The 25,262-nt window shown below is 38.7% G+C and overlaps 1 protein-coding gene across 1 annotated transcript in view; it reads right to left on the bottom strand.

Annotated features, from left to right (window-relative positions):
* COL3A1 (collagen type III alpha 1 chain) overlaps window positions 1-17,721 on the bottom strand; it is a 39,542-nt gene extending 21,821 nt beyond the window's left edge. The window contains exons 1-10 of the mRNA XM_032354138.1: window positions 17,503-17,721; window positions 7,045-7,247; window positions 6,736-6,786; window positions 6,167-6,280; window positions 4,647-4,727; window positions 2,793-2,846; window positions 2,277-2,330; window positions 1,471-1,524; window positions 821-874; window positions 597-650 (exon numbers count right to left, since the gene is read on the bottom strand). Coding sequence (XP_032210029.1) covers window positions 597-650; window positions 821-874; window positions 1,471-1,524; window positions 2,277-2,330; window positions 2,793-2,846; window positions 4,647-4,727; window positions 6,167-6,280; window positions 6,736-6,786; window positions 7,045-7,247; window positions 17,503-17,581 — 798 coding nt within the window. The 5' untranslated portion in view covers window positions 17,582-17,721. The remainder of the gene's footprint in view (window positions 1-596; window positions 651-820; window positions 875-1,470; window positions 1,525-2,276; window positions 2,331-2,792; window positions 2,847-4,646; window positions 4,728-6,166; window positions 6,281-6,735; window positions 6,787-7,044; window positions 7,248-17,502) is intronic.
* Window positions 17,722-25,262: the final 7,541 nt, after the last annotated feature.

Here is a 25,262-nt window from a genome sequence, read left to right as displayed (position 1 = left end):
CCAGAATGGTTGGAAACTTTACATTGTATTTTTCATAGCTGGTTTTTACCACATAGTACTGTTTCCAACACTGATGTGAGTATTTTAAAACTCTTTTAAATGGGTTGAAGACATTTGACAGTGATTTCATAGTAAAAAGTCTGAATTAGCAAGTACAATCCAGTTTAATTAGGAAGTTGCCTTAACTATAGCAAATATCAGCTTCTCAGATTTTATTTCTATTAAGTTGGTAGACCTGGGGGTCCATTGGTAGAATCTATCTAATGTTTTGCATAGAATAAAGTTGCTTGATTCACCTGCAAATCACACTGACTAAGTCAATGAATAACACATAGCTCTTAATAACATATTTTCGTTTTTTTCTGGTAATGAAGTTAGGAAAATTAAATAATTTTTCCCAGGCCTTTTTACATATTAAAAACAACTCTAATTATTATCTGTAAAATTACTACTTGGTTTGGTCAGCAAAGTTGATAGACTTAAAAAAATCAAGTCAACCATTTTTGGCACATACTCAAATTGCCTAATAAAATTGGTTAGGCAAGTAAGCATAGCTAAATGAAATAGCTTATAGTTAATTTAGAAACTCCACTTACTCTATGACCTTTCATACCAGGAAATCCAGGCATTCCAGCTGGACCTTTCATACCCTAAAAATAAGGAATAGAACAGATATTAGTGAATTTTCAAAGAGAATCACAGTCCAGTAGTAGTAAAATACCTTCCACTTTTAAGTTTAATTCCGTTTACTTATAGAATAATTTTCAAGCTAAGATCATTGTGATTACTCCAAGTAATTCACCGCACACCACAGACTTACTGGAGGTCCAGGCAACCCTCGTTCTCCAGGTCGTCCGGGTCTTCCTGATTCTCCCTAAGGAAGGAATAAAAAATAGACGCGTGATTGTGTAAGAGAAAACACACTGTAGCTAGTTAGCAAACCAACTGCATTTTTCTCATCAAGGACTCATGGAAGTGGTTAGGCTAAACAGCTTTCCCTAGTGGAAGGCACGGGGAGGACTTCTCCCTTCTCAACAGCAGGCAGCACTCCTCACTGAAGTATTATGATGCTCTCTCAATCCATTGACGAGGACTTGCCAGTGGACGTTGAATGGGAAAGGACGAAGGACACAAATTAAAGGTGTTTTACGTTTTCAAGTTCATGAAGTATTGATATCAACTTCCTCATTACAAGAGGAAGAAAGAAGCTACTTGTTCCTCCCTCAGTTATGATCTATCCACTGGGTGTACCTTCTTGACACGAAGAAGCACACGTAGGGGTTCTGTTAGTTTGGAATTCAGAAAATGGTACCGATAGCTGCACAAACACCCTACATCTCAAAGTTAATAGGAGCTCACGTGTCATTCAGTTAGCAACAGTTGTTTGAGTGAGATTTTTCTGTGAGCCCAGCATGCAGTCTAACCCAACTTGGATTTCGTCATCTCTCCATTCAGTCTTTAAAAACTTACATCTTTTCCAGCAGGGCCAGATGGACCTATAGCACCAGGGGGTCCTGGAGGGCCCTGAAAATGAGAAAATAGAAAGCAAATGTGTCTATAGGTGTTTCTCTTACAAAAATTTATTGTTATGTATCATGTGTTCTCCTGAAGGAACCTCTTTTGAGAAAATACTCTCAATATTTTTCATGATGAAAATGACACATTGAGTTAATATCATGCTTGTCGTATATACAGTTTTTACTGTTTAATGAACTTATTTTTAATAAGAATTAAAAATATCATATATTTTACATCACATGTATTTAGAAACCCATAAGCACTTTTACATTTTGTGAGATAATGAATTTTTAATTTATAGGTATTTCCAAATAGTTTGAAATATTAAATTGAACTAACTTCCCCTCACTTGCTTGTTTATACAGCACGATTTTGGGGGAGAAATCTGTTGGATTATGTTTATTTCTATTAAATTAAGTTTTAAAAATTGCATGTCAGGAGACATGTCAGGAGATATGAAGGAAAATTAAATCTCTGTTTAAGAGAAGGAGGATTTGTGTCCACACTAGGAGGGGAACAGTGATGGCGGCTGATGAGCCAGGGAATCCCTAGATTCAATAGCAAGTAACTCTGGGGAATCTAAACCACTAGAAGAGTCCAAAAGATCTCCGAAACCCGTTCAACCATCGTAAGAAATATTATTTATTGTTTTAAAATCTGAGTACCCTACAGGACCTAAGATGGTGTTTCAGACTGTGGAGGTGGTTTCTACGTGGGACGGTCTGTGCACAGACTCTGCAGCTCCGATGGATACTTACAGCAGGACCGGCTTGCCCAGGTTCACCAGGGGGGCCTTGGTATCCTGGAGAACCCTAGTAGGTAGAATAATGTGCAAATATTTTAAAAGTAATGTCATGTTTGCTTTAGGCATTTACCTCTTGAAGACAGTATGAAATTAGGATTTGTGGAATGCAATTAGTGAATCTTATTCCAATTTATAAACATGGAAGCCAAAATTTTTCAGACCAAATAAAGCAGATTTATTCCGTTCTCTCACTTCATTCCACTGGAATTGAATTTTCTTGAACTTGAAGCCATATCACATGCAAGGTAAGTCTATGGTTTAATTTTAGCAAGGTTTTAATTATGAGTAGTTGTTTGTAGATGAATTAGATATGAAACTCCATCTTTGAAGGAATGATACTTTCTGGGGTGTGATTTCTCTACTTATTTGGGGTTATGCATGCTGGCAGGACTAAACTACGGCAAGATCTGTGTTAACTTGATTTCTATAAATGCATGAAAAAGAAAGCACCACTAATAGCCACACTCACCGGGGCGCCAGGATGACCAGATGTACCAGGGGGACCGGGAGGGCCAGGGGGACCCTGGAATATAAATTTGAAGGATAAAGACAAAATAGGCACATCTGAAACACACTTTTTTCAGGCATCAAAGAGATGCCTCTGTTCAGAAATGATATTGACACTAAAAAAAATGAGAACAGCATGCCTCATTATGTAGTAACTATTCACAGATATGATTAATTTTATTAGATATACAATAAAAATCTCACTGTAAGTACATCACTCTAAAAGGAATTTCCACAGAATCAATACAAATTATTGGCAAATGCTATAGAATGTTAGCCTGAACTCCCCATAAAAGGGAATTCAAAAGTCTAGAAAAATCCATGTAAAACACTATGGAAGTCCTAATGTTAGGACTAATGTCCTAGTGAGGAAGCATTTTTTTGCCTGTCAGCCAGACTCCTGTGGGGAAATATCTGCATACTGTTAATCCCAGTTTCTAAAAACGATGATGTAAATCAACCAGGAAGTTCTTCATTATGTCACCGAGTTATGCTAACATGAAGACGAGATGTGCATATGAGAATCAGCACACGTGGGGCGATGGTAGATTACAGTCAGAACCAACAGGTTTATCATTGCTCAGAAATACAGGTTACACTAGAAAATCTTTCTTCTTATAGGCTGCTATGTCTAAATCCTGAAAACAAATTCATAAAACCACAGTTTGTAATTAAATGTTCTCTTTCAACCTCTTTTCTGAAATATTAAGTAGTGGGCTTTTTGTTTTGGTTTTAAGGGTTTTTTTGTTTGTTTGTTTTGTTTGTTTTTTCTTTTTTTGTTTTTTTTTTAGTAAAAACGGTGTATAGGATTACAAAATAAGATTCATAATTTGAATCTAGTTGCATAAGACCAGATATTTGAACTGTTAATAGAATTCTTCTGGCTTTAAAAAAAAAATCACATCTCCCCAAACTTTAGAGATTTGTAAAATTCTCTATTCACAATTTACATCAATGTCAAGGGTCTTTCTTTAACTAGTCATTTGGATCTATCATCTAAAATTTTGTCCTCTCTCTTTGAAAGTCACAAATATGGTGTCTAGCGATCTGGGCGGCAGTCTTCCGTAATCCCTGAGAATTCAGTGTCATGCGTCCTTTTGCACTTATGTACCTGTTACTGGCAATGAAGCAGTAATCTTCCCCACACTGCTTCTTTCGAGAGCCTGGTCTACAATTAGGGTCACTTGTGTGGGACACCATGTATCATGCCCCCGTGCCCAGGTTTCACTGATTTTTTTCTACTTTCTTCTACAAAACTCCAGGTACTTACATTAAGAGAAAGCTTCTGGGTACAAAGTAAATAGCTATCATTTGTAGGAAACTTAAAAACTCAATAAATTCTGGAAATATTTGTATTCGATTTCAGGGTTGGGATGCAGCAGATTGTAGTATTGGGCATTCATCACTCGAATCGTCATCTAGAAAGTAGCACTTACTTACTTGATGAAAACACATGAAAAGAAGACTCTGAATGACTAAAGTAGAACAAGGAATAATGGAAGTGAAAAATAGCAAAATTTGGTTAAAATTAGGGAATATATGGGTGTGTGACCTAAGCACAAAGGCAGGGGGGCTCCTGGAATGGGTGGTTGTCTAAAGAAGGAAGGAATGGCAAAACAGGTGTGAGATTAGAGGAAAAAACAAGTCAGGATAAGAAGGGTCATAATCCTACATTGGCTTTCCCAACCTTCATGGAGAATAAGCTATTTTGTGTGAATATGTACTAATACTATATTACTGGGAAAAGAACCACTCAAGAATTAACAAACCAGAAGCTAAATCATGCTCTAAAATGCTGAGAAACTCTTGTACATACAGCCGGCCCGGGGTAGCCTGCCAGTCCTCCTCCTCCTACTCCAGCCTTGACGTCATAGGACTCGAACTGGGGAGAATAGTTCTGTGGCAAAGAGACCGAATAGATCTGGTCATTTGGTTACACACATCATAGTTCTTTCCAAAAGCACTTAGAAGAAGCGCATGCAACATCTGCTATTTGGGATAGGAAGTTCGCACAAGCCAGAGGATGTGGTCCAGGTGCCTTCACCGTCTTGCTCATCCTGTCCCCATAGCTTCAGTAGTAGATGCCCTACGGACTGTCCCCACAGCTTCAGTAGTAGACGCCCTACAGACTGTCCCCACAGCTTCAGTAGTAGACACCCTACGGACTGTCCCCACAGCTTCAGTAGTAGACGCCCTACGGACTGTCCCCATAGCTTTAGTAGTAGATGTCCTACGGAAGTACGAGCTTGTGCAGTACACGCGTCTTTCAGCTAACTCTATGCAATGTTAATCCCAGATGATTCGTTCCTGTGTGATCTTCCTCAAGATACTACTTCTAAGTGATACCCACAGCTTCAAACATATGATCATGGACTCTTGGAAGCTGGAAGAGCCTTGAAGTCATATATATGATCTCATTCAGAGCAGAAAAAAAAAATGGGGAAGACAAATTACTTTACCAACATTAAAGGATGCAAGTAAAATTGTAACCGCTGGCTTCTGGTTGATATGCCAAACAAATTTGCCCCCCAAATAAACACCCACATAGAGAACAGGCACCGGAATAATAGAAAAGCTAAATGTGCTCGTTGGATTTCTTTGGAGAGTATTTTGTTTTGGATCTCAGGCCCACAAGCGGGTTATGTTTGGTACCAGCATAGGAATAAGTCAGATGGTCCACTTTGCCTTGTTAAACTGATTCTGAACAGCATTTTTTAAGACTCGGAGTGATTTGTAGATGCGTGGCTTCTAACTTCTGCTAAGGCCATGCAGCAGAATTGTGTCTCGTTGACGTGTCTGGTTAGCTGTTCTCACGCAGAGCTAGCGGCTGCCACACTTTCTGGGGGGAGCAGGGTAGGCTCTGCAGGTGAGGCGGGGCAGTTGCCGAGGCTCAAATAACCCTGTTGACCTGAAGTCGGTGGGAAGTATTCGCAGCTCTTGGGCCGCATTTCGTCTGAACTTTCAGAGGCTCTGCTGTTGGGGTTGTAAGTCATATAAGGCACTGCTGCAGCAGTTCCTAATGCTCCAGATTGACTCATTCGGGAGTCAATGGCTCATTTCTCAAACATAGTGATAGATTCTACGCCTGCTGAGAAGCTGGGAAATGTTGCAAAGATAAAAGAGCAGTAGCATTGGCATTACAAGGAAAAGCAAAGTTTATAAAGCACTTAATATAGTGTCCAACGCTGAGAAGCATGAAATAAGGATTTATTAGAAACATACAATGGGAGACTTGATAGAAAGAATCCACAAACGTGAGATGTCATACAGGCCAAAGAAAAGAAAATGAAGGGGGTAGTTGTAAAGAGGGGATCTCTTTGTCCTGGAATTTATTACCTGAGGACCCGTAGGGCATGATTCACAGATTCCAGGGGGGCCAGGAGAACCAGGGGAACCAGGGGAACCTGGAATACCAGGATCACCATTTCTCCCAGGAATACCAGGGGGGCCCTAAAAGAATCAGAGATAAAAACTCATAAGACAGTGAAAAGGCCTAGTGATTCCGAATTATCATCCAATTGTAGCTTCTCTGCTTTGTATTAGAGGAGGAATCAGTGTAACTGATGAACTTTCTTGAGAATATATACTTTTTAAATCTATATCATGTGAATAATTTCAACATAATTTATTTCTTTATAGATCAACCTATATTTTATTTTTCAAACTGATAATGGGGATGAAGACACTATATGAAGTTGGGAAAGTTTAAATATTCACATGTACAATGACGGATTCTTGGTTTGAGTTCTTCACTGTCATTAAATTTGTGGTAGTCAAGGAACTATCTGAATGACGAAGGCTCACATATGAAAAGACTATTAGAAGAAGCAAAAAACCAAAAAAAAAAAAAAAAAGGCAGACTAATTAAAGAACTCATTTCATTCCACTAAAAAATGTTTACTTACTGGATCTCCTTTAGGGCCTTGAGGTCCTTGACCATTAGGAGGGCGAGGAGGCTGATAAACGGAAAAGATACAGATTAAACAAGACATAAGAGCAACGTTCCCAGGAAGTGTGTCCCAATTTGCATATTTATTTCTTATCCCAAGTTACATCTAATCCTTAGATTTAAGCCAGATTGTTCACCTTTTACTTATAAAACCAACAGAATTGGCAGACATGACTTTCTTTTCCTTTTAGGCTCCTGTGGTATAGGAACTATTCATGTGTTAAAATATGAATCTTGAAGATGGACAGATTTTCTTAAAACTCACAGCTGTTGGAGGCTGGGGGCACACCGCGCAACATTCTCCAAATGGGATTTCTGGGTTGGGACAGTCTAATTCTTGATCGTCACATATTATGTCATCGCAGAGGACAGATCCTGAGTCACAGACGCATATTTGGCAAGGTTCTGGCTTCCAGACGTCTCTATCAGCATAGGACTGACCAAGATGGGAACATCCTCCCTCAACAGCTGCAAAGCAAGTCAGATGGTCTGATGTTACCTTGTGTTTTGCTGAATTACGATTTCTTACTCTGTCATGACTTTCCAGTAACTGAAGTGGAGACAGGTTGAAACCAATAAGTTCTTCCTTTTATTAAACTAATTTGTATGTTTGTATAAACATGCTTATGCAACAAAAAAAAAGAAATCCACAAACTAAATTACCGAGAACATCATATTCTCCACATAATTTGCTAAGTGGTAGGAGATTGCTTAAAATACTAAATCAGTTTATTCGCTTCAAAATGGCACACCATAGTCAATTGTCCTTAAAGCCAATAAGAATTTTCATTTCAATTATAGTAAGAATTTAACACCCATGGAAATCACACAGCATTTAAATATCTATTTATTAATTGTGTAATTAGAAACAAGCCTTTCTAGCAATCATTTCTTCTGCTTTCAGAGTAGATAGGAGTGTTAAACTATAATGACGATTTTGTCACTAACTCTAAAGACTTTCTGGATTTTATTAAGCTAACTGAAAATTTCAAGGGAAAACAGCTATTCTTGGCCGCAAAAAACTCTTCCAGATTCCTGGGAAAGCTTTAGCCGAGGTTATTGTATATATTGAATATCACTGCCAGCTCCATTGGGCATTAGCAGGTCGGATGATATGACATAATGTATTGTATAGCCCATATGGATAGGAAGAGAGTTCCAAATCACTAAAAATAAATAGTGTTTTTTTAAAAAATAAATATGGGCAAGGAATAAGTAAAAATAATAGGGAAAAATATGAATCATGACCATGTGTATTTGTGGCTTAACATGGTTAAAAATTTGCTTCAACCAAAATTTTAAACTTGTTTCCTAATTATATGTAAGGTACTCCAATTTCAGCGGGCATTAACAATGAATCAGCTCAGAGGTTGCCAAGACAAAACCTGGTCTCAATTCTTACAGCATTAGCCGTGGGTTGTGGTTAAATACAACTTTAGTTCTTGAGGATTACTATGATAGCTTGCCAATAACTGAGCAAATAAATAAGAAGTTCCTAAACATCTGCAAAAATTTTTGCAAACAAGAAATGGTGTACTGTTCAGTATTTATATTTTTGTGAAACAGTGAAATTCTATTTTCTCAGAGCCAACATGTTTAAAACGTCGCTGAAAGAGGCCTGCTTGAAAGGAAGCAAGTAGTTGAACAGCTTTTTGGTGCCTTGTGGCCAAGAAGCCTTTGAGTGGGTCCTGAGACTCTCCCATCCAGAGGTTGCATATGGCCATGAAGATCACCTTCATAAATTCCCACTTCTATATCATCTCATATCTGCAGTAATAATGACTTAGGTTCCAGCTACCTACTTTGGGTTTAGGGTTTAGCCGGCTTAGCAAAAGGTCACCAAAGAGGGGTAATTACAGAACCTATAGACGGGCACGGCCTCCATGTGTCCTTCCCATTATTGTGTACAGATCCGACATTAACTGCCTTGCGCAAAAGCCCCATCCGCCCTGGAAGTTTTAAAGTCTGTTCTTACTGTGTGTGACCATTACCCGCAGTGGTCTACAGCTAAGAGAAGAAAGTTTGTTTGTTTTATTGCAATTCTAAGAAGGCAAGAATCTGTTTATTTTAAAAAAATTATTCTCATTCTCCCTCCATGTTTGAAACAGATGTATGAGAACATTGGAAAGACACATTGCCTAAGCTTTCAGAGGAGCACTCAAAGCTGAGTGCCAGAACGCTTACCTAATGCAAATGAAGTAGGTCAATTAAACAGTGTTAGGAAAGATATGCTGAAGAGAAGACCAGTCTTTTTCACATTGTTGTGAACAATAATAATATAAGACAGGAGAGGCACCAAACTCATTTTTCTCTAAGCAGAACTGATATTTTGTATTTAGGAACTAAGTCCACTGTTTTTCAGAAGAAGTCCAAATGTTTTAATGAGATGGAAGATAGTTTAATAACTTGCATGAAATATATTCTTCAGTCTTTGCACTGGCTTCTGATTCTTAAAATGAAGCATTTTAAAATTTTCTCTAAATTAACATTATGTGAAATGTTCCAGCAGATTATTTTCATTTTTTTCCAACAGATTATTTTTAGTTCAAGATTTCTCCATTAATAATGTGGACTTCAGGCTGCCCAGCCTTCTTGAAAATACCACTAGTGTACAAATATTGGTTACAGGTAATAATACTGCATCGTATACTAGACATTTGCTAAGAGAGTAGATTTTAAGTGTTTATACCTCCCACACACACACAAAGGAGACTGTAGGGTGCCTATTAGTTAAGTTGATTGTGGTAATCATTTCATAATGTGAAATGTACATCAAGTCATCATGCCGTACACCTACAATCTACCCAACTTTATTTGCCAGTCACACTTCAGTAAAGGTGGAGGAGAAAGGGCAGTACTCATTTACGCTAAGAATTCCTTCAGCTCTTCGACTCAGGGTCAGGAATGTCTTCCCACATCTAACACAGGACCTGTGTTAGAAAACTTAGCTGTGGAGTACTGATGCTTTTGTAAAGACAAATGGTAAACAACAGTTAAAGGGAGAGTCGAGTATTTCGTATTTTAAATATCTTTTCTTCATTCCTAATCTGTCCTAAAGTTAACATAAACATTTTCTTTGTATATTCAACCTCTCTGTTTATATCTCATTGAAAGGATCCCCACATCACTAGAAATGGTGTTTTCCATCTGCTCTGTAAACGATGAAATGAACACAATATTTACTTTTAAAGAATTGTAAATGAATTTGTTAGAGTTGGGTTCAACCCAATGTTATATAAATGAAAATTGTTACTTAGTCTCTTGTGTCCAAATTTTATTAGAAACCCTAAGTACTGTGCCTCTTGAACCACAGAGGTCTCAGTATAAGGGTGAGTCACTTTAGTGTACGTCTTTTCTTTTAAGTGATGTTGTTCTAGGGGAGAAAAGGTTGGAACACTTGAAAAATAAGAATTAAGTCAGGTTGTTTATTGCCATACGTATTTCACATCCATTTAAAAGGAGTTTGGCTCTCCTGAAAAGTCAGTTTCTGTAGAAACTAGTGGTTGAGAGTCAGATTGTTCTCTGCTGCTCTAGTTGGTCACCATTGCTGAAAAGCAGTTTTCTCTAATTTCTTGTTCTGTGCGTGACAAGATCTGGTTGCCAGTATGTTCCCCCGGAAGCTAACCCTCTTATAAAGCTGTCTCGTGGCCCTCGGTTTTGGTACCGCTGCCTAATGATCTGTGGGAAAAACATGGGAAAGTGAATAAAAAGAATGTTTTGCTCTCCAGAGGGATAACATTCTAGCTTGCCACTTGCAGCATTGAGAAATGGTTTAGAAAATGGGATTCCGAAATTCAAAAATGTTAAATAAAAGGCAAATAATCTATTTTTACTACTGGACAAGAAAGAGACTTTTCTAATTACTCCCTTTATTGCTATTACATAAACAACGTCTCCCTGTTCCAATACGTAATTAATTTTAAGCCCCACCTCTCCTGTCACTTGGTGTTTCTGTTCCTTATTACAAAGTACAGTCCTGAAATCAATGTATTTGTGGCCATGCAAGCAATGCACTAATTAAATCATGTCCTTACTGAGATCTACATTATAAAACAAAATGAAGCTAGTCTATGACATAATCCACTCTGAGCTTTCCTTTCTCAGCTCTCTGTTTTGAAACCTCAGAGAAAAATAAAAACAAGTAACACAATCTAATATTTTTAGATATGCGTAACACTTTCCTTTTCATTGTTTTTGTTTCCAGTCTTTCAATGTTAATTTATGCTGGTTTGATAGAATTTTATTGTTGTGACTAAAAAATAATATAAATTATGTTTGTCTTAATTCCCTTTTTGGAGTGAAAATAATATGTCCCAAAGCATCCAATCAAATTGTTAACTTGGCCTGAGTGACTCGTTTCATTTTTTTTCTCTTCTCTTCTTACTGAATCCTTTTCTGGGAAAAGGTGCTCTTTAATCTGAAAATTAAAAATAGCAGATGTGATATGCAAATCACCATAATATTGCTCTCCTGTTTCTTTAGGACGTTGACCATTTTGTAAGTATGAGTATTTAGAGTGTATATAGCTTCCAACTGAAGTATGTTTTGCTTTTAAATGACACTGTTTGGAAAACATGGATTTTGAATAAATACGTTTCTGCTGCTTATATTTATCAGAATATTTTAAAACACGTTAGATGAGTTGACTAAAAGGACTTCAAGGAAATATCTGCAGACTGTACAGGTGGGTAACTTCGACTTCAGAATGTTGTTTTACATGGACAAGGTGGTTGCTGATTATTCTTGTCCCCACCAGAAAAACCCAAACCAAAATCTTTGTGAGTCATTTTTAGATGTTTCCCTGTTTTATTCTTTATAGCTCTATGATTTTTATGCCTTCAATTAGAAATTTTCTTTAAGGTGATTAACATATTATCCTGTGAAAAATAAAAATAATTAGAGAATTAGAATTAAAAGTATCATACACCTAACAATGGGCAATTGCATTGTAATGTAAACTGATAAGTGAGGAATTGTAGCATATTGAAGAGAATATGTTCTACCTGTTTTATGACAGTTTGCAAACATCAAATTTTACATGTCACTTTCCTTATCACTGAGTCACTAAGTACTTTCGTTCCCTGCAGCAATTTTATTTTGGACTGACAGTAAGAGTGATACTAGGCAGAACTGGTAGAGTCCCTCCTAGACTGCAGGCACCCTTCTGAAGTCTTTGTACACTTACTTTACTCAGTCTTCCTTAGGGTTGCCTGCTGCCATCATCTTCATTTTACAGATAAGAAGAAAGAGATAAGAATCCACTGCCTTGGATGCCTTTCTGCAGTTTCAAGGGCAGGGTAGGGTTAAAACCCAACTTCAAAGCTCTACCCTATTAGGGTTTCTAAGCCCTGCAAGCTTAAAATCAGAGTCTGAAAAGACAGTGGGGTTTTTTGGTTCTTGTTTTTCTAAGGGATAAGAGTCGCCTACAGAATATTTTTTCTATCTGGTCTCAAAACAAGAAGATAGCATCTGGAGTTGAGTTCTGTTTATTTTCCCCTGACCTTATGAAAAAGAGACATATCTCCAAGGCCACCCTAACTACATCCAGACCACCAACAGGATTAATGTGTGATTGGGAAACTCAGCATACATTTTACCGTATCCAAAGAGGTCTGTTCTCACAGCAACACTAATGCAGCAAGGACCAACAGATAAGGCTTAGATATCGGATACAGAAAAAAGCTTTTTTAGGATGCCTCACTGAGGTACTGATTTTCAACAATTTTAACTATATAGGGTAGTGACTGATTTAGTAGCTACAGATACTAAACAACGCATGTTAATGAACTTCTAACTTCATTAGAATCTTCCCTTCTAAATTTGAACATTATGGACGTACCATGCGGTTCCAAAAAGTGTTTCTCTGGTTTTAATTAACTTGAGAAACAGTCTCTGTTTGCCATCCTCCACACCAATACTAGAGGAAGCATAGTTTCAGAAAAGCCAATGCCATTTCATTGAAACAGGAATTTCTCAGTGCAAATTTTTAAAGCAAATTTAACTTCTAATAGGTTCTGGATCCTTTGTCTTCGATTTTTTAGATCTTTTGGGCATTCTAAGTTTTGCCATCTTCTTTGAACTTTTCATTTGATTCATCAATTTTACATTTTAAATGGCAGTTCTTGACCTCAGTCATGGAAAACACAAGGGTTTTATTGGTTAATCTGAAAGGAATCCACTTCTGCTGTGTTTTCATTAGGCACAGACAGACATTCTAGTGGTTACTGTAACTTCCCAAACTGCAGTTAACAGATGACTTGTGGAGGAGGAGCTATCTCATTTTTTCCGTTGTCATTTTGATATGAAACAGGCAAAGTTTTCCCCTTTGAAAACTCTAGATTTTTTTTTTTTACACTACACCTCCCTTCTCCCTTTCTTCTTCTTCCTCTCCTTCTTTATTTATTATTATTTTTTGGGAGGGGAGTGGAAAACAATGGGACTGAGCTTTTTTCCAGGGAAAACTGTTTTACAAGAAACAGTCCACTGAGATGTTTCCAGAAAGTTATTGCAGGCCTGGAAACTTTACAAATGTTCTTCATGTCCAGCAAAGGCAATAACATTTTTCATCTTTAAACCTTTAACTCTTAAGCAATCCACTCTAATGACTTCAAGGCGGTGATATCATTGATGTTACAAAATAAAAGTCTGGGCTGCGAAATCTTGGGAACTCTGTGCCAGTCACCCTCAGTGAAAACCATGAGGTTTCAGTAGATGGCACTCTTCTCTGAGTGACCGGTCAAGTCTGGCAAGTGACTGTAGGCGTAGAATAGGGGCTTTTCTTTCTGTTAGTCTCAACTCTGCTCCAGGAAAACTCACAGCCAATGGTCCTTGATTTTTTAATATAAACCTGTAAATCAGACATCAGCCCAGGAATCTGAATTAGTTAAAAGACCACAGTCTTTCCTTCTTTCCTAGAATTGTTCCAGTGGCTTTGCTACTTCCACTTATGATAGTGCGGTGTTTAATTCCAGAATTTAATCAGAATAACTATTTACTATAGGTCTTTAGATCATCTGATGTTGAATACTCTGTGGGTGGTAAAAAATGCAAGGTATCATAAATGAAAAACACAAAATTTTGTATCAATACTTTATTTACTTAAGATTTATATTATTACAGAACTGAAGATAACTTCTGGTTCGATATAACTGGAACTTTTGTTAGTCTGGTATAAAGAGTAGATTTATCAATTCAAAATTGAGTGTTAGAGGAAAATCTACCTTTTCTCACATTGAGAAACACATTTGCAGCTATATTTTCTAGGACAATAGACAATATTCTAGTATTCCCTTTCAATGAGAAACAAACACAAAAATAAGAAAAGTCAGATACTCTAGATTTAATGTCTGTTTTCTGTTCTCTAATTACTTGGGATTTGACAGAATTTCGGTCCTAGTCTTAACACTGTCACTTCCAGGTTGTACAATCTCAACTAAAGCCCTGCATGCCTGAGGGATGCTGGCACTGAAATACACGAGAAATTATAAATTCTCCCCTCTTGAAGGGACAGTTGCTTTCAGTGATTTTATGTCAGATTTTCTCCATTCGGTATGTTTAATTCTGGGGGCAACACAAACCAGGGAACTTGACTGCTACTTGATGGGTTTCAAATTGTCTCCTGAAGTATAGTGGGAAATAGACTCTTAGGACCTGTGGTGGGCAACGAATGGAGTCTCTTAAGTCCATTTATCTTGTAATTCTAGAACAACGGAAGTCTAGCATTATCTGGGGGAACTACTGAGGTAGCAAAATGTAAGCAAAAACATTAGAACACATTTAATTAAAATAAAGTTTATCTCCTTGCCCTTAACGAAGCAGTATTTCTGGCAATGTCGACCTAGTTATCCATCTAGCTACAGCACGGTGGCACGCATATGCGTCAGATAAGGACTCCATAAAATATTGGCAAATACTAGACAAACAGTTCCAGGTCATATGTGGAAGACTTAACCTGTGGAATTTTGAAAATGGCCGCAGCATTCAAGCTCACTTCCAGTCTTTGAATACTGTTACCACGTGTTTGTGTGTCTGTATGCCAGTTGGGCAGTATTTCATCACTAATATACTTATTTCCTTAGAAAAGTAGGCTTAATATTTAAAATTCACGCACGTACTATTTCTGAATCTCATTCTAAAGCATGGAGTCAGCTGTGTAAGGTCTTCGTGGGCACTGGGCATGCTAGTGATGACTCTCCCAGCCCCCAGGTGGTGAGTCCTTGTGCTTCAGACCTGGCCCATTGGTAAATGCCAGGAAATACAGCACAGACCACGCCTCCCCGTTGCTGGAGTACAATGCATGAGTTAAACAGAACTTTCAGAAATTTGTAGAAGGACCAAGTACTTTGTGAGGACGTGTTTTAAGCTACAGAACACTTGTGTGCGTAGACCTTACATGAGTATTCCTTGGGGCTGTGTTATTTCTCCCCGGGATTCTCAAGACACACATAAAAAGCCCATATTCAAGAAGTGACTGTGTTTGTTCATGGTGGGTTGTGTACTCAGTTGCCTTCCGTAGTCTCCCCAAAGCTAATCCACCTACAGAAATTCCTTGTAAAATTTATAGGAACACGAGAAATACTATCTTAAAACACTTAAACTTTTTTTCATGACGAACAAAAATAGTAAGTTGAACAAAATTCCTCTCAACTTCTTTTGAGCTTAAAAGTACACAAATGTATCAGCAAAATTTCATAACTATTATTTTTTTAAGATTTTATTTATTTATTTGACAGAGAGAGATCACAAGTAGGCCGAGAGGCAGAGAGAGAGAGAGAGAGAGGAGGAAGCAGGCTCCCTGCTGAACAGAGAACCCGATGTGGGACTCGAACCCAGGACCCTGAGATCATGACCTGAGCTGAAGACAGAGGCTTAACCCACTGAGCCACCCAGGCGCCCCGATTTATTATTTTCTATGGTTAAAGACAAAAATAAAAAGAACTTCTGTGATGTACAAGTAATGGAGGTATTAAACCCTTCTCCCCCTCCAATGTCGGACCAAGAAGAAAAACAACAATAGTGCTCGTAAAAGGTTGTAACTACTGGGCAAACGCAAACATTTTGCCACTGTTTCGAACTAAACACCGTTTCCGATAAATGGCCACTCTGTCCCCCACTTCCCTCCCCACCCCAGAAATCAGGGGGACTTAGGACTGTAAACGAGGTCCGGGTCTGTGTGGCGGGGAGGGTGTGGTGTGGGGCACCCTCGCCGGGACCGGGGTCGTAGGGGGCTGCGGAGGCCAGACCGGGCAGGGAGGGGGTCTGCGGGGCAGGGCGGGGTCTGCGGAGGCAAGTAGGAGGGGCAGGAAGGCAGAGGTGCGGCGGGAGGGCTCCGGGGAGGAGGGCGGCTGCGACAGAGCAGGAGGAGCGAGAGAGGAAACGTGGGCTTGCCGGGGAAGGGGTTGATGAGGGAAGGGCTGACCACGGAGGAGGCCCAGGAGAGCCAGAAGGGGCGCAGCGGAGGCGGGAGGCCGCGGGGAAAGGGGACCAGCGGGGAGGGAATCACGGGACAAGCCGTGCGCTGTTTCTTTCCCTCGTGGCCACGGGCTGAGTGTCGCTGAAGCAAGGTCATTGGGGTCCCCTTCCCCCCCCACGTAGATGACCTCCAAGGACACCAAAGATTTCATATGAAAAACAAAGATTGTTTTCAGACACGTTGGTAAAAGCTCAGTTTGAATGTAAACATTTTGATTCTGCGCCAATAGAAATACACGTGTAATAATTTTTTCTAACATCTTTAAATTTAACATTTAAGTATTTATTTCTATGAAAGTTTGTGCACCTCCAATGTGTCTGGCATCTTCATGACTACGAGAAACATATGAGTTGAAAGAAATAGTTGCACAGAACCAGATAATGAGACAACCGTGGTTTGGGGGAAATTAGAACATGAAAACCATTGTTTGCAGTTACTAGAAAACACAACAAACCAACCTTCTTCTAAAGTCAGAGTACCAGCATCTTTTTACCTTGTTTGCAGAAAAGTCGAACATTCCTGCTGGAAACGCTTTTTAACATTCTCTTCATTAATGCAAATGCAGTTAAAATGTAGAACATGTGGAAAACACTAGACCCTTAACAATAAACTATTAGAAATATGTATTAACCAACTATGTAAGTGCTTGAAACAGAATAAACATAGGGACGATGAAACATTTTTAGCAGTTCGAGTCCATTTAAAGAACAATGATGATACCCGCTTGCTGCTGTTGCACAGAAACACATTCCGTAATTCTAAGACTGTGTATTTCCTTTAATTCATGTTGTTTTTAAGATGCATTACCTTACTGAGAAAACAGTGCTCAATATTCTATCCTTACAAAGAACCCAGCATACAAAAGAGAGTGTAAAAGTGTTACAAGAGACCAATAACTTCCAGACTACCCAGGAAAGCATTCCAGCCCAGGAGAGGAACTTTGTAAAAGCCATTTCAAAAGTTTCCAGTGCCACTAACACGAAAACAAGTTAGTACAAGAACGTCTTTACCTTACGCAAACAGAAAACTTTTAAACATGAAAATGACAATATTTTTTCTAAATAAACGTGGAAAAAAGGAAAAGAAACAAACAAAAAACAGAAGCCCCATCACGGTCAGTTCTACATTTTCCCCAGTTGGGAGCTTACAGAGGAAATTAACCTCACGGACGCTAATACCCCCTTGATCTCTGTTTGTAAGGAGAAGGAACGCAAAACCCCACAAAGTTTCTTGAAAGCAGGACCTACTCACCTTGCTGTTGTGCCAAAATAACCGTGGGATGAAGCAGAGCGAGGAGTAACCAGGTCCCCTTTTGCACAAAGCTCATCATGTCTAAATATCAGACATGAGACTCTTTGTGCAAAAAGGAGGAAAGAAAAGCAGTTCAAAGTAGCACCATCAGATGTCCCCTGCCCTTCAGCACCGGGCCCGTCATAAAACTCAGCCACTGAGATTCCTGTGCTTTGGCCTTAAATAGGAAAAACTTTGGCTTCCCTCACTTTCCAGCCCCTTTCTGAAATATGAGAGCAGCACCCATCCCCTTAGCAGTAAAAGAAATGATTAATATGTCTTTTTCCCTTATAGAAGACATAACCCACAAAGTAGGAAAAAGAACACATCTGGAGTTTGCGTGCATGTTTGTGTCCCAGTTTGTGATGTATTTTGCTTATAGACGGGTTTGCATACCTTAAGAACAGATGTTCAAGTGCTCTGCCTTGTGTTTTAATGAGAGAATGAACCATATATATTTTTCATTTCCTCTCACAACATTAATAACAGCTTGATTTTGAGAAATTGCTCGATGCCCTTTGCTGGGCATGGCTAATTTGCAAATCTTATCTTCCTAGAAGTTCTTTATATTGGGATTTTGCCAGAATCCACCCTAACTCAATTTAAATGAGAACTGTAAGAGATTAACTGAAAGAAAAGCCTCTGTTTGTCCCTTCTCATCCACCCACTCTGTGTCCTAAAGTTCAATTTCAGAGGAACGTCAAAGACTCAGTATCCCAGCTCTGTTTGAATGGCATTGTCAAAGTAGACACTCATCAATAGTGTGCCTATTTCTCACAAATTCCTTTAGCCAGCCAAAATGTGGTTTCTTGTGAGATTTCAAAGTTCTATGCTGTTTGCAAGAGCCAGGACAGAATTTTCTAGAGAAAAAAAATAAGCTTTTTCGTGCTTTGGCTTTGTGGGAAACAGGAAGGGGAAGGGTCTCTTACAGGAATACCGAGAGCCCCAGAAGCAGTTCTATGTTATCTGCATGGATATTTAGACATTCACAGGCATCATTTCCAAGCCCCATTAACGTAGCTTCTCACTGTAGTTCTGGATCTAAGGAGTGATTTCTGGGTCCTACTTGAAAGAGAGACAAATACCACTTGTAAGTCTTCGAAAAATTTTGGCTGGGAAAAATGCTTGTCCACAGGATCAAGATATTTCTAGTAAGCACAATACTTGTTCATACCTTCATCATCAATCCACGCTTCCCTCAATCAACTGTATATTCTACCTGGGCTCTTCAATTCTGGTCAATTCTACTCAACGTCACTTGCACTTCTTCCATTGTTTCCACATTAACTCAGCTGTGCCCATTTCCACGTGTGCTTGTGTACAGAAAATCCTCCCCACCTCCCCCCGGCTCTCGGAAGCCACTGCTCTAAGACCCAGCTCAAAACTGTCCTTCTTTCAACTTGCTTTCGCCTCTCTTTCTCTCAATTCATGTTGCTCAACTTTTACTTAATTCCCCCATTAAGTGTACCCTTCTAGCTCTAGGAATCTGTTCTGTCGGGGTGGAGAGTGGTGAGCTTGCCTCCCACGCCCAGGTACAAAAAGCACCAAGATGTTCCAGTGTAGATGACGTCATCTGATGGCGAGAAAAGAGAATCGGTTGGACCAATCTCTTGTGAGTCTTCTGATTCTTTACTGGAGAGCCACCACTTGATCGAAGAGAAGAAGCAACCAGCTGTCTTACTGGATCCTAGTGGAGATGCTGGGGAATAGGATGGTTACTTACATCTTTCTGTCTTCCAACCATCTTCATCCCATACTTCAAAAACAAAAACAAAACAAAACAAAAAATCTTGCATTTAAACTAGTCCAGAAATATGATTCATTTTTCTCCCAGAGTCTCTGACACTTGCATAGAGAATTCAGATATCTCCATTTATTATCCTATTGTTTTAGATGCTCGATAGAATGAAGTTTGTTGAATTTCTTCATTTGAATCATTTTGCAGTGTAAAAAATTAGGTTATTTTTCAAATAATGCTTTCTGGGCTTTATCTTAGGCATTGCAAGTACCATTTCTGTTGTGTTCTGTTCTTCTCTATACACCCCTGGCTGCCCTGACATGAACCAGCTCACACAAACGTGTCATTTTGCTGTCTGGATTGCGGTGGGAGTTTGAACGCAGATCTCAACACCTGCACCAGCAACGGCACTGATTAACGTGGCTCTGCTTTCACAAAGAGAGTCACTGGAAAGATGAGGCAAAACGAGGGTGTGGCCAATCATCAACCAAAATTCCAATCTTTTCCAGTTCCGTGGAAAGCGCGGCCGGGGAGACACAGAAGCACAGCTGTGATGAGCTCAGGAGGCCGGGGAGTGTCAGCAGGGCTCTCCACAAGAGCCACAGGGAGAGCTCGTGTCCCTCACGGGAAACACACGGGAGGAGGAGGACACGGCACCCCTTCCGGCTGCTTCAGCGCGTCCCTTTGTAAGGACGGGGACGCAGTCTCCTTTACGGATGTTTTCTGTATGCCTCCAAATCACTGTACGTCCCTTTAAAATGTATCTGTGATGAGAGTCACTTAAAAATATGCTGAACCTAGAGCAGAATTGCAGCCTAAAATAATTTTACAAAATACAATTTACAAAATACAATTGTAAAACACAAGGCAGCTGTTCTTTGCTGTTCATCTAGGAATCGGTCACTTAGTTCACTTACGTGTATAAAAGCACACTCGAAGAGTTGTGTTCCCTTAAAAGAATTTGGAAAAATACCACTATGTGTGCAGTCGAGCTAGAAATATGGTTGAAAAAAAAGTCATGTTGTAGTTAAACAACTTGGGCATCTCTAACCGTAGACAGATCCAAGACTGAGACAATGACATTGGTAGTGGCCATGACAGACTGATATGTGCGTGATTTACTATGACCAGTTCTTCAAGACCCCTTTCGCTAATTTCCTCTTCGTCCACAAGGTAGAATTCACTGTCTTCTTCTTTTTGTGTCCATAAACCTGTATTGATATCCCCTTCGCTCTAGCCTAGAAATTTCACTCTCAGAGAAGACTTCCATTTCCTTGACATTCAGTGAAATGAAGCATGCTGCAGTGCACCCGTTTTGGAAACACTTAATGTCTTTATTCTCATCTATTCTTTTTATATCCATTGCTGGTACTACTGAGGTTCTGCATTTCTATCCTTGTATTTTGCAGCTGAAAATTACCCCAAGTTCAAAGAGGTTACATGATTCTCCAAATTACTCATTGGGATTGGAATTAAATAGCACACTTTCCAATTTTTTTTTCAGCTGTTTTCCACTTGGATTAGTCACTGATTGTGGTAAAGATATTTTTATGCAATTTTAGAACTGGGTGAATGCAAACTTGGCACTTAATTTCGTATGTCTTCTAATGGGGGATTGTGAAATGGTGGGGAGAAGAGAAGCAGTAAAATTTTAGAGTTAATGGTCAATTTTTAAAAAAAACACCATTCTTCTGACTTTTGGCTTACCATTATTCTTCACGCAATTTCCAGTACTGTTGTAATTAAAATTTTTTAAGAATAAATACTCATTGGGGCGCCTGGGTGGCTCAGTGGGTTAAGCCGCTGCCTTCGGCTCAGGTCATGATCTCAGGGTCCTGGGATCGAGCCCCGCATCGGGTTCTCTGCTCCGCGAGGAGCCTGCTTCCTCCTCTCTCTCTCTCTGCCTGCCTCTCTGCCTACTTGTGATCTCTGTGTATCAAATGAATAAATAAAAAATCTTTAAAAAAAAAAAAAAGAATAAATACTCATTAATTTATATTGAAAGATGGCGTCCAATCTTGGGGCATATAGGAGAATTCACATATGTTTGAGTGTGTTTATATGTGTGTCTCTGTCTGTATTTATATATATACACATGTATGTATATATATATACACACTTTTAAATATATGTATACTTTTCAATATATATATACCTTAATGTAATATATTTATATATATATACTTGTGTGTGTGTGTGTGTGTGTGTGTGTATACTTTTAAAGACTGACAAAACTTTGAGCAAGTAAAATTTCCTGGAAACTGCCCTAATATACACATTTCAACTGTGAAAATTTCTGAAGTATTCTCACTATGTCCTTTTGAATGACATCTTTATGTACTTATGTTTCAGTGGGATTCATTTGCCATCATAATTCTTATTATAATTATGTTTGAAAATTCATAGAAAACTGAAATTTACTCATTACCTAACACAATGACTCATTCCAGAACAGTGCGATTACTTTATAAATTTTGCCACAGAGGTGACACAGAGGCTTGGATGCAACATCTTGTAGGAGTTTAGGAGTTCCCTGTTGGGTCTTCAGTTAACTTAATCATTCTCAGGATTGAAGCTCTTCTCTGCAAATCCCACTAGACTCTATATCAAATATAATTTGTCATCTGAGTCATCCTTAGGAATTTTCAGCAATATCCAACACAGCTGCAACAGCTTTTCAAACAGAGCCAATTCTGTCTGCAGATAAAAAGAAGGCCCAAGTTACCATCTACAGATAGAAGCATTAGATAGACCAAGGCCAAACCCACTGGATTTGCACGTTTCAAACGGAGACGGACTTTAACGTCTATCAATATTTTCATATTCAGATATTCAACGTGGGGGGTGTCCAGATTTAGGGTCTTTTAACCCAAATAACTCCTTAGGACAAGGACATTTAAAGCCATCTCCCTCCCTCTCCCAAAATAAATGAAAATGCAGCCTTTCCATGTTTGACTTACTGTGATTATGACTTTATGCAACTAACCTGTCTTAGGTTAGTATTATTATTCATGTAAAAATAAATTGTCCTATTGTCCTAATTGTCTGTACATTCAAACAAGTTTAAGAAAGCTCTGAATCTTGGTATTTATTGATCTAAGAAACACCAACATTGAATTCTTGGTTGGAACCTCTGGATGGCTCAGTTGGTCAAGCAGCTGATTTCTGCTTGGGTCACGATCTTGGGGTCCTGCGACTGAGCCTGGAGTCAGACCTCCTCAGGCTCTGCACTCAGTGGGGAGTCTGCCTCTCCCTCTGCCTCTGCCCATCCCCCCACTCATGCACCCACTATCTCTCAAATAAATTAATAAATAAAATCTTTTAAAAAATTCTTGGTGGAGGGGGGCTGTGGCGAATGGGCTCCTTTTGTTTCCAGGGATCCAACTGTCACCACCCGGCTTCTTTGCCTTCATGTGTCAATGTCCATTTTAATAACTTTGCTTTACATTCATATTTATTTATAGATTTACTTTATTCCTTCTTCTAGGTCATTCTTATTTTTTACCTCACCCTCTTCTTAAAGTCATGCACAACAGCAAGCACAGTCCCTTGAATGCAATAGGTATTGGGAAGTATGGGAAAAAAATTAGAGGATTGGAACAGAGTATTTAAAATATTAGACATTCTCTTTCTTGCCATCTTGGGGCCAATGGAGGCCTGCGGGGATTGGGATTTCTAAAATGCAGGTGTGTCTGGAAAAGTGTGATCTGACACCATTTTCGCTGGCTTTAGTAGAGGCTCCATATCCATAGCTCCTCTTAAAATTGAAGGTGCTTAGGCTTGAGATAAACCTGAATTCTATCTGGGCAGAAATGTTCTTAGGCATACAAAGGACACACAGTGACTTCTGGTGTCCAACCAAACAAAACCAAAGTAATCTGGGGAGAGGTGCCAGTGGAAATGGGGACACAGTTCATGCCCAATTCTGAAGCAATCTTCCTGCTAAGGCCATTGGACACAGAATCTGTACGATGGTGCATTGCTTAAGGATTTAAACTTATTGAAAATAATAAATTAAAATATTGAAAAAATAGTAGGTATTTAATAATACAGACATTTCTTCAAATTTATAGGACCCACACCGAGAATTCACTTTTACCCTTCACCATTTTACAGATGTTAGATACATTTCATGATGTGATTAAGTCAAAACATCTGACTAATGAAAATAACCACTCCAAGTAGAAAGTTTCCACATAAAAATGATGCCATCTTGATTATGCGAAGTACTGATCTTCAGATGATGATATAGAATAGATTAATCTTACTTTAGTCATGTTCCTTCACGCCCATCTGCCCTTTCATTTCCCATCCCTCCCCAGTAAGAGGCTAAACACTCTTAGATAATGTCTGATGTGCAAATCATCTTGATTTAGGCACTACCTTCTTAAACTGAATAGCTCTCTTTTCTAATATCTAACCTATATTTATGTTTCCATGCTTTTCCTTGTCGTGCCTTTCTGTCTGAAATGATCTTTTCTTTACCTATAAATGCATCTCTATATGATCTTTCTCTACCACATTTTTAAGACTCAACCCGTAGATCACCTAATGTGGGACATCTCCCTGATTTTCCCTGTCAAAGTAGCTTCCTCTTCCTCTAACTTTACTTACCTTTCCCATGGCTCATACTTTCTTTTGACTTATAGCTTTTGGTCTCTTGTACAAAACAGAAAGCTTCTCTAGGATAAGATTCAGGTTTATTCATCTTTTTATACCCCATAGTAGTTATAGGGCTTTGTATACAGTAGGTGATTAATAAATATCAGTGGCATGTGACTTAAGATCTACAAAATACATATGAGTAATCTACTTCCTTTGTATTCTTTTAGAATCGTGTAATTTTTAACAAGTTAATAAATCCCAGTATTTCTATCACTCCGAAAGAAGAAGGGTCACTCTTTCCAGCAAAGGAAGTCTTTGGATTTATAATGGATTTTTAAAACTTCCAGATGTTATGAATTTATTTCCAGAATAAGAAAAAATAAACAATAGAAGTGGTTAGCAAACAAATTGAAAGCAGCCAAACTCTGTGTTTACCACAAGTATCACAAGTAAGAGACAGAGCACTAAAAAAAAAAAAAAAAAAAAGATAATTTATACAGTGAAAAGAAACAGGTAATTTACCAAGGACTATAAAAGCCAAAATTTTATCTCACAATGAATTTAAATAACTGAACTAGAAATGTATCACAGTTCTAATGTGTTTTATTGGGGGGGTTGTTAAAAACAAACCAAAAAAAAATGGCATATAAATGAGTATCATGAGAACAAAATTCTTGAAAAAGAAGTTCACACACTTTTTTTGTTGTTGTTTAAACTCTTTTACTTCTCTTCACTCAATTTTCTTGCACTTGCAATTTTAAGAAAGGGGGGAAAAGTGTGAAATATCAAATCGAAATACTGAGATTTTCCTTCTCTTCTACAAACACAAATGCTGCACACATAATGTAAGGCAACTGTTCAATGCTTTGTTTTATATTGTTTGCTCTATTGGATCAAATGCCATGGGACAGCGTGGAAGCCTGTCCGGTTAGCTGAGCCGGCCGAAGAACCTACAGAAGTCAGGGAATGGTATTCTCAAGAGGTCCTTTGTTTGTTGAAACTGGAATCCAGTTTTTGTTGCAAGGGGCAAAGTGGGCGGCTTCTTTGACCTAGATACAGCATCAGGGTTGTATCACTCTTGATTGGTGTGAGCTCAAGCAGTCACTCCTAAAACTTCAGTTAGGGTGTGACGGGCAATGGGAAGCCAACAGCTAAAGGTTAGGAGCTGGAGGCAGTATGTGATCAAACTGGGTAGGACTGTGTGAAAATTGCCTGATTCTCCCCATCTCCCAAGTTGAAGTAGTTTATTTTATGCTGGGGAAAGGAAGAAAAAAAAAAGAAAGAAATATGTTTGGTAGTTATGATGACTAGCTAATTAAGAAGAAATCCATAGCTAAAGTAAGACTCTTGGATTATTTTTAAATGTCAAAGAGTTATT

Source organism: Mustela erminea, chromosome 8, assembly GCF_009829155.1.
Source record: "Mustela erminea isolate mMusErm1 chromosome 8, mMusErm1.Pri, whole genome shotgun sequence".
In the NCBI taxonomy this organism is placed as follows: Eukaryota; Metazoa; Chordata; class Mammalia; order Carnivora; family Mustelidae; genus Mustela; species Mustela erminea.
Note: the sequence above shows the minus strand (reverse complement) of the source record. Positions and strands in the feature narration are given on the sequence as shown.